Source organism: Delphinus delphis, chromosome 17 (genome assembly GCF_949987515.2).
Source record: "Delphinus delphis chromosome 17, mDelDel1.2, whole genome shotgun sequence".
Classification (NCBI taxonomy): domain Eukaryota; kingdom Metazoa; phylum Chordata; class Mammalia; order Artiodactyla; family Delphinidae; genus Delphinus; species Delphinus delphis.
The window spans coordinates 46,255,406-46,269,925 of record NC_082699.1 but is presented as its reverse complement, the minus strand read 5'-3'; the positions used below and the strand labels follow the sequence as shown (position 1 = coordinate 46,269,925).

General features: G+C 36.1%; 1 protein-coding gene across 1 annotated transcript in view; it reads left to right on the top strand.

The window, feature by feature from the left end:
- RRM2B (ribonucleotide reductase regulatory TP53 inducible subunit M2B) overlaps positions 1-10,673 on the top strand; it is a 37,706-nt gene extending 27,033 nt beyond the window's left edge. Inside the window, exons 7-9 of the mRNA XM_059995008.1 lie at positions 1,533-1,637; positions 2,825-2,938; positions 6,759-10,673. Of these exons, the coding sequence (XP_059850991.1) occupies positions 1,533-1,637; positions 2,825-2,938; positions 6,759-6,911 (372 nt within the window). The 3' untranslated portion in view covers positions 6,912-10,673. The remainder of the gene's footprint in view (positions 1-1,532; positions 1,638-2,824; positions 2,939-6,758) is intronic.
- The last annotated feature ends 3,847 nt before the right edge of the window (positions 10,674-14,520 follow it).

Here is a 14,520-nt window from a genome sequence, read left to right as displayed (position 1 = left end):
TATGTCAATATCATGCCATAATAAACTATTTTAATTATTGTAGTTTTTTATGTTTTGATAATTAGTAGGCTAAATCTCATAACTTTTATTTTTAAAGTGTTCTTAAAAGATTCTGCCCATTTAGTCTTCCAGATTAATTTTTTAACTTAAAAACAACCCCACTAGGATTTTGATTAGAGTCGCTTTAAACCTCAAAATTAATTTTATTCCCTTATTGATTTAACAATTACAAGTGCCTGCCTTTGACTTACTCATCTCTGTAATAGGTAGCTAGCTGTCGGTTCTAATCAACACTACGTTGTCACCTTTCAGCAGTTCATTTGAAATTCAGCCTTTGGTAATTTGAAATATCCTCTTGAGTCAAGTGGAGGGGGTATGTTTCACTAGTAAATTTTCTAAGATCAGCTATTTAAAGAGTTTTTTTCCTAATGGTTTCTTCTGGGAATGACAATTTAACTAGGTAAATAATCCTTGGAAAACAACCCTTGATTTGAGTCTTATCTTTCAATTGTCTGGGTTTTTGTTGTTTCATTTAGAAAAAGCTAAGCAGCTCTGATTTGTAATCCTCTAAAGTGTGTAGTCCTTCCACCTTCTCCTCCCTTGTTGGCTTACAGATTCATTTCTTTTTCTTTGTAGCTTAGAAATGTTAATTGACTCTGCCTTGTTGTCAGTCTCTAATTGTTAATTTTGTTTAGAACTCCATCATCTTTCTATGTCTCTGACCTTTCTCTTTTTGTTTTTTTTTTGAAATTTTCGTCTGTTGTTTTCAGCTTTATACCATCTGTTCTGTGTTTTGAAATCCCGATTATTGTAGGTTGAATCTCCTTGCTCTGTTCTCCAATTATTTAATTTCTATATCATTTCATATATTTGCATAACTATTCTGTTCTCCAATTATTTAATTTCTATATCACTTCATATATTTGCATAACTATTCTGTTCTCAAGGTATTTCACAATTTTGCTTTCTTTCGTCGTTGAGTTATCTGCAATGTCATTTCTGCTTTATACAGCTTCAGATGGTATCCTTAATTCTTCAGTTTCCATTTTCATTACACTGAATTTAATTCTATCTTGAGCCATTCTTGTTTAATATAACTTGTGTTTTTGAAATCTGTGAGTTTCACCTGTTCTTTTTTTTTTTTTTTTTTCACCTGTTCTTTAAATACTTAATTGTTTTTCAATCATTTCTTAATTTTTTAAAAAACACTAAAAATGAACGAATTTGCATTTTGATTCTTCTTTGTTTTCCTTTCCAAAATGCTTTTGGTTGCAGATTTGTTGTTAATTAATTCTTCTTCCATGTTAATGAACTGAGATTTGCTGGCATTGAAAATTTTTCATTATAGGTTATTATAATTGGCATTTTAATAAGCCTTGAAGAAAAGAAGTTCCTGACCCTGTTAATCCTTCTTCTGTCTTCCAGAAGTTCAGTGTTGCATTCCTAACTACTTTATATAATGCCGGATGCATCACTGTGTGAAAATAGCTGATTAAATGTCCTTTGACAGTGATATTTTTCTTCTATTTTAGGGGCTTCACTGTGACTTTGCTTGCCTGATGTTTCAATACTTAGTAAATAAGCCTTCAGAAGAAAGGGTTAGGGAGATCATTGTTAATGCTGTTGAAATTGAGCAGGTAAGCAGGAAAGCTTACATAATTAGCACATCTCTCTTTCTTTGATGTTTGTACCATTATTTCATTAGGTTGACACATGAAATTGCCATTTTGTAGGTCAAAATAGGTATCAGCAATATTATATGGTCAACCTGGCAGTACCAATAGATGATGTATTGCAGTTATTATGTCAACTTATAATTTGGTTTATAAGTCAGTCTTTATTATATATTAAGATCTTATGTATACTATAATTTGTTTCAGGACTACTTTTTTGTCTCATTGATCTGTCAAATTTCATGCCATAACAAACTATTTTAATTATCTTAGCTCTCTAGGTTTTTAGCTGCTAGAGGGCAGTGATGGTTTCTTGTTTTGTATTCTTAAACTAGCAGGGTATCTAGCTTGAAGCATGCATCAAATGTTCACAGAATGAATAAATAAATGAATTAGTGAATAGTAAAGTATGATTTAGGGCATGTAAAGATCTCTAACTGGAAAGACCTGGATGCTTCACTTAGAGTACTTTTATCATTTTAAAGAACTAGTTGAAAAGTAAAATAAGTTTTTAAACTTCTTTTTAATAGTGCATACTTTAACAGCCATAGTTTTCATATTGAGAAGAGAGAAAAGGCATAAATCTTGAATCACTTTTAGAACTAAATCCAAATGGTTAATATGTTTTTATTTTTTCTTTATTAAAACTTTACCACTGTGTTTCAATATAATTGGCGTTCAGTTTATCTCCCAATTCCCAGATCCATTTCTATTTCTTTCTCATTTTCTCTATTAATTGAGCTTTCTCTCTTTCCCAGTTCCCTTTCATAGTCATGTTCCCCACAACAATCATCTTAGGTGAATCTTTTTCTGGGTATTTCAGAACAAAGTATCTCCTTTTTTTCTATTGAGAAAGCATATAAATTCAGGTCCTGTAAGTGCTACTTTAAAAAATACCGGTAGTGTAATAGTTTCAATTTACTTTGGCTATATGAGAATGTGAAATAATAATGTGAATAGTAACACCCCAAACATTTTTAAGCAAATGAGCATTGTTTGCCATGTTGAAAGAATTTATCCTAGTGTACTTTCCTTGAACAAGATCAGTGACTTAGAAGATTAATAAAATTAGAACCCTCTTTTTATTTGGAAAACACATACAATTTATTGTTCATTCTTTCTACTTTATTCTGTTTTTCTTTATATCTCAGGAGTTTTTAACAGAAGCCTTGCCAGTTGGCCTCATCGGAATGAATTGTGTTTTGATGAAACAGTATATTGAATTTGTAGCTGACAGATTGCTTTCAGAACTTGGATTCTCAAAGGTAAGGTGTTTAAAACGTATCACTGCTAGCTAAAATGTTATAGTGAGGTAAGGCCTCTAAAATACGTACTATATTTCACTGAAAGCTTTTGTAACATACTAGTCTATTTTTTTTAATTGTCCACAACAGCCTTGTTTTACATCAACAAATTGATTTTACAAAATCCTTAAATGAAACTTAAATGAAATTCATAACAGAAGTACATGCTGATAAATCTTAGAACTAATAAGCTCAATAAATTACATTGTAATACATAATTGTAGGTATCTGTTTAACAGGACTATCTTTAAGTAATTGGATTCAATATGCAAATATGTTTACCCTCAGATAAATCCCCATGTGTCTATATTATAATTTGTGGGTTAATGCTTTTAAATAGGAAATCATTATTAGGAAGACATTAACTGTCATAATTTGACTCTTTGAACTCAGTTGTCTTTAAGTTATTTCTGTCATTTTGTTTATCAGAGATAATGTACCTGAATTTTCATGTGTGCTTTTCACATGACTTAAGAGGTGGAGGCTGCAGCCAGACTACCTGGGTTTGAATCCTGATTCCACCACTTTCTAGCAATGTGACCTTAGGCAAGTTGCTTAACAACTGTCTCAGTTTCCTCATCTGTAAAGTGAAGATAATAATAATCCTTACTACAAATTATTGTTGATGAGTTGGTATACTTAAAGCACTTAAAATAGTGTCAGACATATAGTAAATGAACACTAAATGGTCATGTTGTATTCATCATAAGTGGAACATTCACAGAAATTTACTATGTACTATAATATGTTAATTAGAAATTATAGGTTTTGATTTCTCAGCATGGAAATGGAAGTTTAAATTAATGAGAAGAATTATGAAATCCATGATGCTGAGGTAATCATTACCTTTCTTGGTAATACATTTATTTTCTGGTAACTACAAAAATACTGTGATGAAAAAGTCAGATGGGGCAAAGATTTTTTGTAATTATAAACTGTAAAATATCACTATTTATATATTTTAGTTGCAAGATCCTCTCTTTTTACTGATCATTAGTGAGAGAAATAAAGTTTATAATTACATTAATATGATCTCTGAAATTTATAAACTGTGCATTAAAAGAAATTGTTTTTTTTCCTAAGTTATACAATATGTTTGTTATAGGAAAGTTAATTTGTTTACTTAAACCTTAAAGTGAACTCACTATCCTTTAACCCACCACCATATCCTCACACCCACACATCCACATTCTCCTGCTTATTGGAAAACTACACACCCCTGAGTCTAGTTTTTCCTTTGGGAACTTGCTAACTCTAGATATATAAAACATGCCTCCTAAGAAGAAAATCTGGATGTAGTATAAAACATTATTTTTCCACAGGCCTTCAAAATATCTCAATAAATTTCAAAAAGCAGATTATACTGACCTCTTAGATTTAATGCAATAAAATTAGAAATTAACAATAAAAGATTACCAAAAAGTTCCATCTTCTTAGAAGTTGAGACTATATTCTTTAAAATGAGAGTAAAAATGAAAATATAAACTAATAGAAAATATAAACTAAATGGCATTAAGATTACTATATATCACAACTTGCAGAATGCAGCCAAACAGATCCTCAGAGGAAAATTTGTAGCCTTGAATGTCTATTAAGAAAGCAAGACAATTTAAAATACATGAACTAAACTTTGAACTCAACTACAAAAAGAATTATTCTTATAATGCTAGTTTTTGGTAAAATAAGAGATTATTTAAATTAGCAAATGGTTGTCATTTATACAGAATTCTAAATAGAAGCCACATTAATGTTGTTTTCAACTTTTCTTTTAGTTTTGGATTAGTCAATAAATATTTGAGTACTTCTATGTGTCAAAACCAAGCTACTTAATTTAGGTTGGTCTTAGTTACTTTGTCCATGACATGAATGTCTTGGATCAGATTTTTTGGAAGATACCCAGTTTTAAAATCCAGTGAATCTATGACTTGTTCTGTGCTCTTTCCACTGTATCCTGCTGTGAGTGATAACTCACCTTTTCACTGCCTCTTAGCAGTATTTCTGACAGGCAATTTCACAGAGTTCCACAGTTCAACCACGCCCAGCATATGTACTTTTTCTGGAAAAAAAATACATATAGCTTTTTTAAGATATAAATCAGAGAACATGCAGTTCACCTATTAATAAATGTACAATTCAATGGTTTTAGTATATTTGCAGAGTTGTGCAGCTATCACAACACTTTGAGAATATTTTTATCACCCCACAAAGAGACTCTATACCCATTAGCAATCAGTCATTTCCTTTTCTTTCCTCCATCCCCACCATAGCCCTAGGCATTATTAATTTTTTGTCTCTTTAGATCTGCCTGTTCTATAAATCCCATTTCATATAAATGGAATCATACAATATATGATACATACCATATACTGGTATATGGTATATACAAAGCCAGTATAATGTTTTCAGATTTCATTCATGTTAACATGTATCAGTGCTTTATTCCTTATTATGGCCAAATAATATTCCATTGTATGATTATACCAAATTTTATTTATCCATTTATCGGTCGATGGAGATTTGGATGGTTTGCTTTTTTGGCTATTATGAATAATGCTGCTATGAGCATTCATGTATAAGTTTTTGTGTGAACATATGTCTTCATTTACCTTGGATATATAACTGGAAGTGAAATTGCTGGGTCATATAGTAACTCTGTTTTTAATCATTAGAGGAACTACCATACTCTTTTCCAAAGCCACTGCATCATTTTACATTAACACCAGCAGTATATGAGGGTTCCAGTTTCTCCACATCCTCACTAACACTTATTATCTTTTTTTCCTTCCAGTGTTATTGAGATATAATTGACATACAGCACTGTATAAGTTCAAGGTGTACAGCATAATGATTTGACTTACATACATCATGAAATGATGACCACAATAAGTTGTCTTTTTTATTACAGCCATCCTAGTAGGTGTGAAATGGTATCTCATTGTAGTCTTGGTTTGCATTTCCCTAATGGATAATGATTTTGAGCATCTTTTCATGTGCTTATTGGCCCTTGTATATCTTTTTTTAGAGAAACGTTTGTCCATTCAGATCCTTTGCCCATTTTTAATTGGGTTATTTGAATATATTCTTATCTGTGGTATTCCTAATTCCTGCTGGAATATTCCTAATTTTAAAAAATCCTCTTTTATTGTTCTTCATGGATCACAGAAATATCTCCATTTCCATCAAGCTTTATCTCCAGGCCTGCCTCTTGAATTCAGAAGCAGTAAAAAAGTTTTGTCAACTTATGTGCCACTTTTTGTTTGGGGTTACTATGGACAGCATTTATTCTGTCTTCCCCAATCATGGTCCCTTAACATCAATTTGATGATTATATGTTCTCTTATGAACTAAGAAACATATTTATGTCCGCAGTACATTGTTGGTAATTTAATATTTTGTAGTATCATGTAGATGTGACTATCTAATGGTAATACCTGTGAAAAATGCCTATAATACCTATGGTGTTTTAGATTTCTCAAGCTGTGAAGACATTTTAGTCATTTTAGTTTGGCATTAAATCTTTCATTTCCATTTTAAAATAGTCTTTTTTTTTCTTTCTGCTTCTTTGAATACCAGAGATGCTCATATAGTTTCTTTAAGAGGTTAATAGGTGATCTTAGTCATCTTAAAATGTATCAGCCTTGAGTGCTTCCAGGACCCTAGGGAATAGTGTGATCTTAAGGTGACTAGACAGGTGTTGGGAGACCTGAGTTATCTATTGTTCTTCTTGTGGGATATAATTTGGCTTCTTCAGAATGTCTAACAATATTTCTTTTCTTTTCAGGTTTTTCAAGCAGAAAATCCCTTTGATTTTATGGAAAACATTTCTTTAGAGGGGAAAACAAATTTCTTTGAGAAACGAGTTTCAGAGTATCAACGTTTTGCAGTTATGGCAGAAACTACAGATAATGTCTTCACCTTAGATGCAGATTTTTAAAACCCTCCCCATACATATCTAAACTTATCATTGGTAAATAGCAGTCTATTTTTCTCTGCTTAAAAAAAAAAAAAAAAACCCTAAAACATCTTCTTTAGGGCACAGGAGTTTGCTCAAAAGGAAATCCAAATATCAATCAAGTTGCATTTATAGAAATATGCTTTAATCTTCCTGTTTAACAGTCAGAGTATGACCTCTAAATGCTTTTGTTCATCGCTAAAATAAAAGATGGCATTATATTTGTTAAGAGCATGGCGTGGGGGGGTCAGATAAGAGTTTGAGATTCTGTCCTACTTTGTGTGACCCTTGGTAAATCAGTTAATCTCTCTAAACCTCAGTGTACTTATCTTTAAAAGGAATGTAATAGTAGGTCCTGAATTCATAAAGTGTGTATGAGGATTAAGATGCAAAATCAGTTCTTAGCCAATACTGCTGTTGCAGCCTCCTCCTCCTTCCATCTCCCCCTCCTATTATTATTATTGTTGTTGTTAGTAATAGTATTAATTGCAGTGATGTGATAAAATACTCCCATCTCCTCAAAGTAATTGTGATTCTAGGTCCTAAGATCTAGACTTAGATCTTTGTATTTTTAAGGTTTTAGGAAGAACATAAAGATTTCCTTAAAAAGATTATAATTTTCATTAACATGAGAATAACTTCTTTGAATTTCTCAGTGTGTAGTTAAGGAAATTTAGTTCTAAGTTGCTTCGGGCAGGATACTTATGGAGTGGAATCTAGGAGGTTATCATGATAGTTGACCTTGTAAGCAAAATGATTCTGCTCCTTCAGAAATTAAAAGGGTAATTTTAGCCAGACATAGCCCTGGAATGTTTAAAACCAGGGTGAATTAGCTAGAATAGCATTTCCCAAAGAGTATTGTAAAAGCTGTTAGCCCCTCTAGATATTTTGTGGGGTGGTGGGGAGAGATTCTGTGGTCAAATGAGTTTGGGAAATATTGTACACTCCATTCCTCTTTAGAATGTATAGTCAGTACATCAAAGACTGACAAATTCTGCAGTACATAAACTGATTTGCCCCTGCATATTGCAAACCTACTTAACAAAGATCTGTTTTTCACCTGTTAACATCTCACCTAACTATTGTTCTTCAGAACATAGGTTGGAAAAAGCTGGCCTAGATAACCGTTCTATACATGGAGGAAGGGCCTGTGGACCAAGCAAGGGAGAACCTGGTAGGGATTATTGAACCATTTCAACTTTGTGCCAAGCTGAGGAATGTACCTGTGATTGCCCTCAGCTATATTTCTTATACTCCCACAACTCTTAGATGCTGTTATGAGACTTAATTCTTTTATGGAACGATGCCTGCTGCATGACAGCAGATGGTTAGGGAGACTGAGGAAAGGCCAGCATCTGAGAAGTCTGCTCCCTCTATCGTAGGGAACTGTCAAGAGGTAGCCTGAACCCAAGCAAGCAGTGGGTTCCTCACTCACAGCAAATCATTTTATACAATTCTGGTTAATAAGGTTTAGAAATTTTCTCTTTGCATAAATTTTTGCTCCATTCATTCCACAACTATCTAATGGATTAAAACTGGGAGTTTTCAAGTGGATGCAAAAGGAACAGGCCATAACTTTATCTGTTAGAGAGGATATCAGAAACTTGAGCTATTTTGGCCTATAATAATACCATTTATCTGTTCAAGGCTTCATAGTTTGCCGAGTGTTTTTGCATCACCTCATTTGATCTCACAACAGCCTTATGAGCTTGACAAAGCAGATAGTATTGAAATTTTTTTTTTTTTTTTTTTTTTTTTGCGGTATGTGGGCCTCTCACTGTTGTGGCCTCTCCCGCTGCAGAGCACAGGCTCCGGACGCGCAGGCTCAGCGGCCATGGCTCACGGGCCCAGCCGCTCCACGGCATGTGGGATCTTCCCGGACCGGGGCACGAACCCGCGTCCCCTGCATCGGCAGGCGGACTCTCAACCACTGCGCCACCAGGGGAGCCCAGGATTGAAATTTATAGATGGAGAGAATGAGGCTCAGCAAAGTTCAATGACTTGGCCAAGATCTGCTCATACTCACTGTCCCTACAATATATTTTTTTTTCTTAGAAGTTGTCTTATTTCTGATATTTAGTCCTTTGCCATCCATCTTCACTTCGTTTTCCCTATTTTTCCATTAAACTGTCACATACTTTAATTAAGGTACCATATACATTCATTAAAGTATCATAGTATCATAAACATTTTAACTATATTCAGGAAATATGTTCAAAGACATTCATCTACTGCCATACAAAAACTTACATTTAAAATTGATAACATATCGGTAGTGACATCAGAATGCAAGAAAAAAGTTTTATATTGCATATTCCCTTTGTTTTGAATCCAAATCTTTCTCAGAGGTGATTACAGGTGCCTTAACATGAAGCTTATTTATCGTAGCAATAAACCTAACTGTATTGAGATGACATTTTAATACTGAAATACTGGATTTTTAATACACTGGTTTATTATATTCAGTATTCTATCCCCTTTTCCTGGCTTCCAGGTTTCATATTTATTTATTATGTTTAGTGTTTTGGTTCTTAGTTCTTAGGGAATCAAGAAATTGTGGAATCTCTTTTTAATATTATCTGACAGGCAAAGAAAAAAATTCAGAGTATGTTTATAACTTTTGTTTTAACAGCACATGTATTTAAATCATTGCTATAGTAAAGTTGGTTATTTAAGAATGTAAAAACTAGTTGTTTGATGACAAATTGCATTTATTAAAAATATTTCCTTGTAGCCATGTAGAATCATGACTTGGAAGGACTCAGGAAGACTGATCCAGTGCTTTCAGACACGGCTGTTTTGCTGTTCAGTTACATACAATAATAAACAATTATTCTTACAGTTTAAGCTTACCTCAGTCATGTCTTTATATACGAAATTTTTCCCGTTCTCTCATTTTGGAACATGCAAAAGTTTCAGCTCCTTTTGCCACTTTGGTTTTCATTTGTTAATGGAAAATGTAATTATAGAGAAAACACAACAACTTGTGTATTTAAAAAATAAATTCTTTCATATTCAGAATTTTGCATTTTACATTTAAATATGCAAACGTCATACCGCAGAATTCCCAAATTGCATTTGTGCAGATTAAGCTAAGGGCTGAATGTCACTAACTGACTTTCGGTGATAAAGAGAGCTGCTGCTGCTATAAGAATGCCAGTTGAATCCTGTAACCAGCTATTATGTTGTTGAACTAAGTTGAGTGAACTGGTAGCCAACTCAGGAACCCTTCCTCAGCAGAAATCTGCATGCGTAGCACAGAAGTGAAATCTGTATATCTTTGTTTTTCCCACCCTTCAAATGGTCTGCTCCTGTTCAGACAGCAACAGGTTTGAAGGAAAATCTGATATTTCTGAGGCATTAGGACAAAAGAATTTAAGCCTTTAAATTTGGGGCTTAATTCTGTTAAAGAAAATACAGGTGAAAATGAAAGGCTGAAGAATTTTTTTTGTACAGGTAAAAGCATAACAATTCAGTCTTTTTCTAAGTTTCCAGGAACCTTAACTGACATATCTGTTTTACAACCGTGTTTTGATTTTTCCAAATGTCTGGTCATTTAACAAAGCTAGTATCTACTGTTTACATAGAAAGGTTTATTAGGTGTGGTGTACTTAAATATTTTTAATATATTTTACATTATGGTCAATCCAGCCAATCCTGCATATATAGAATTTGTTTTTTTCCCCAGAGAAATGAGTTGTTCTGTTATTTTATTAGTTTAGTACGTTAGAATAAACTGTATCATAGCTACATCATTTTGTGTATGTCATTTTTGAGTAAGAATGTTTCTTTGTAAGTGCAGGGGCTATCCTAGTAAAGGAATGTATATATTTTCTATTTGAGTATACAGATAAATACATATTGGTATTACTATGTTTAACTATTCCTCCTACCACTCTTCTTTGACCTAAGTGGGAACCCCCGCAGCTCTCTCTCATCTACTTTCTCCCAATCCGTGAGCCTGCCTTTCTTTGTGTCTCTTTGTATCCAGCTGAGATTCTACAATCTATTCTATTACTAGTCGTAAAATTCTCTATCAATACCCTGAACTGTGTTCTTCATCTGCATTTCTACCTTACATAGAAAATTCAAAGAAATTCCTCCACCCTGTTATGAAGCCACAATCCAGTTTTTCCATGTTTGCACCCCACCAGCCAAATACTGCTAGAGAAGAAGTCATGTAAGACAAATTGGATCTACTATACATTCATGATTACCTACTGTCTTAGTCCATTGGGCTGCTATAAAAAACTACCGTAGAGAGGGTAGCTTAAACAAGACATTTATTTCTCACAGTTCTTAAGGCTAGGAAGTCTGAGGTTAAGGTGCTGACAGATTCAGTGTCTGGTGAACCTTGCTTCCTGGTTTATAGACAGCTGTCTACTGGCTGTGTCCTCACATGGAGGGAGTGGTAACGGAGCTCACTGAGGGCTCTTTTACAAGGGCACTGATCCCATTCATGAGGGCTCTGCCCTTATGACCCAATCACCTCCCAAAGGCCCCACCCCAAATATCATCATATTGGGGAATTAGGTTTCAACATGAATTTTGGTGGGACACAAACATTTAGGTTTATAGCACCTCCATCAGCATTGTCTGACAATCATACTACAGTTTCCTGGTAAACTTGTTCTCCATTCTCCTCAATTGCTTTTTCACGCTGTTTCCTCTGTCTGCTCCTACCCTGACTCCCCAAAGAGGAACCTATATCATCTCTTTTTTCTCTTTGGACTATGGGCACAACAGAGAGATTCTCAGAGTCAGCAGAAAATTTTGACAATTTAGGAGTTCTAAATCTAGAACCTAAGAACTTGGCAGTAGAATCCAAGATACCAATTTCTATGCATGATTTCTGTTCTGTGCAGTCATTACAATCAGAGTGATTAAGGAGAATATCTGTTTTGCCCTCCCTTCTGGGAATAACAGCCACTTGATTCTGGGAGCTGTTGCTCCCACTCCCACCATGTGGTTCTTGCAGGGCTGCCAATGCTACTTCATCTGCACAATGTGTACTTCATATGTTTGGGCACAAGTGTGAGGCATGTGATCCAGGCGGGGCCGGGTCCTTACCTAAGGTTTTCTAATTGAAACAAAAGGAAAAGGATCACTTTTATTCTAACAACAAAACTAGAGAAAGTGTCCTACCTCTAACTCCCCCTGAGGTCCAATCTTATCCCAATTCTTTGTAACCTTTCATTGTCAAGGTAATAAATGCCTACGTTTTGCCTAAGATAGTTCAAGTTAAGTTTCTTGATTGGCAACCAAAAAGACCCTAAAAGCAGAAATTGGTTCCTGGAAACAAAACAAAAACAAAGTGATTGGCAAGAACCAGGGTGTTCATGTGTGCATCAGTCCAGGAGCTGAGAGCCTGGAGTTTGCACCTTGAGCCCAGGGATTGCACCTTGGGTGGACCCTGAGAGCCGGGTGTTTGAATCTTCAGTGAAAGTGAAGTACTGTCTGGAGGACAAGGTGAAGAGTAGGGGAGGGAGGTAGAGCTGAGTTGTGAGTCTCAGAAGAGCAGGGTTTTTACAGAAGAATGTAGTGTCCGTGGTCTGCACACTCATCCTGCAATAAAAAAACAGCTGTCCTTGTTTTACGTGGCCTTTTCAGGTGACTTGTGCATCTGGGCTTTCTGCAACCGTACGCCACCTCTCACAACCACATCTGCGCTCTGTTCGTTTCTCCAAGTTGGCGTGTTTACACATCATAGGGAAAGAGAGCATCGCCAGTTTGTGTGAGTAATGGTCAAAGAGAATGTTCTCGATATTGTCTCACCAGTAACAATAGTGTCCAAGCTCTAAGAGGAAAAATGTGTGCTTCACTGTATCTTGAACATTTAATTCTCAACAAAATAATATTTTGTACATACCTTAGCATTTATAAGGTGATTTTTGCAATCATATTATTCCAATCATTTCATTGGTTCCCTAATTTTATGAGGAACTACTGTGTCATAATAATAGTTTATAAGGGATCTGAGGCTTAGACAAGTTAAGTTACTTGCCCAAGCCCATGCAACGAGTAAAAGTTAGAGGCAGGACTCCAACCCAGCTGTCATGGCTTTAAATCCCATCATTTTTTCACTGAGTATACCCAAATTTCTATTCCTACTACTACTGGAAGCCTTTGGCTTCCTGCGGGTGGTACCTGCTCCGGAAGATCCTGGAAATGTTTTGCCTGAGGTCGCATTTCCTGACTTCCTCATGGTGGAGCCCTTGAGCCACTGGTTTCTAAGCCCAGAGGCTGCTCCTTTGCTGTGGAGCTAAGGAGTTAGATTTTGAAGAAAGATGACTGTTTCCAGTCCAGCTTGGGCTGCTTGGTCAGAGTGAGGCCTCTGGAAACATAGAAGGAATTCACGCTCAGCACTGGCCCTTTAGAAGGGCAAACTCCCAGCAAAAGCCCACAGGGAACGTACCCCCTGGCTGACTGTATAGAGATGAAAGTCTAGATGACAGTGCCACAAAGGAAGCCCTGCATTTTAGCACCAACTGAAGGAGGAAGATCCTCTTTCCATAAACGGTGCCAAGCAGTTATGAAACAACTGACAAACCACACACCCTTGTGAGGCATCAGAGCCTCGGACTAGTCGCAGAGTCCCTTTGGCTTCTCCATGAGTTGGAGGGAGGGTGTGGTAGAGAGGAGAGGGGATGGTGGAGAGGGGAGGGAGGGTCAGAAATGGCAGAAAGGTGGCGCTTACCCTCTAGTCCATTCTGGGAGGATCTGGGGATGGAGGGAACATACTAGCTCTTGTCTATTGTACCTGAATAGGTCACGTGAGTTCCTTTGGCCCTGGATACCTGCAGCTCTCCTCTGCCTTGGTCTGAGGAGGGTGATCTATGTGGTCGGGGCAGGACGGGGGTATTTTCACAATTCGGAAATGGGAAGCAGGTTTCCTGGGAGTTAGGGGCCATTAAAAGATGCTTCATCCTATGAAGCCTAAATCTTCTTTTTTCCTTAACAATTCCTTTATTTTTGAGGCTTTAGGTCTATTACTTGGGAGTGAATCTGTGTCCAATCCTGTATTATTATTCCCTGTGAAGAGCAGGGCCCCACTGGCAACACTTTACACCTGCTGCACAGCTACAGGCTTGTTAAAACACAGAGTGCTGGGCCTCACAGTGTTTGATTTGCTGGTGTGGATGAGCTCAAGAATTTGCATTTGGAAATTCCACTCCTGGGTATATATCTGCTGGTCTTGGAGAGTCTTGGGGAGAGGCAGGAGGCAAGTGCAGCTCACCCTGGGGACACAGACACTGGAGGCAGCTACCCCTGGGAGCCCACCCCTGGCAGGTACCATTGTGGAATCCTCCCTCTAGCCTCAATCTGTCTTGACCCAGTTAACTCACTTGCAACCCACAGAAAGTACCTCAAAATGTGGGACACTGCTATTGTGAGATGTGGGAGAGCACAGGCTTTAGAGCCAAACTACTTGATTCAAATCTTGGCACTACCAGTTACTGGCTGGATTTTGGCAAGTCATTATCTGTAAAAGTGGGAAGAAAAACAGTGTGGACTTCTTGTGTTGTTGTATAAATATGCAGAACACTTAAAACCGCGCTCAGCACGTAGTAAGCACTCAATAATTGACGCT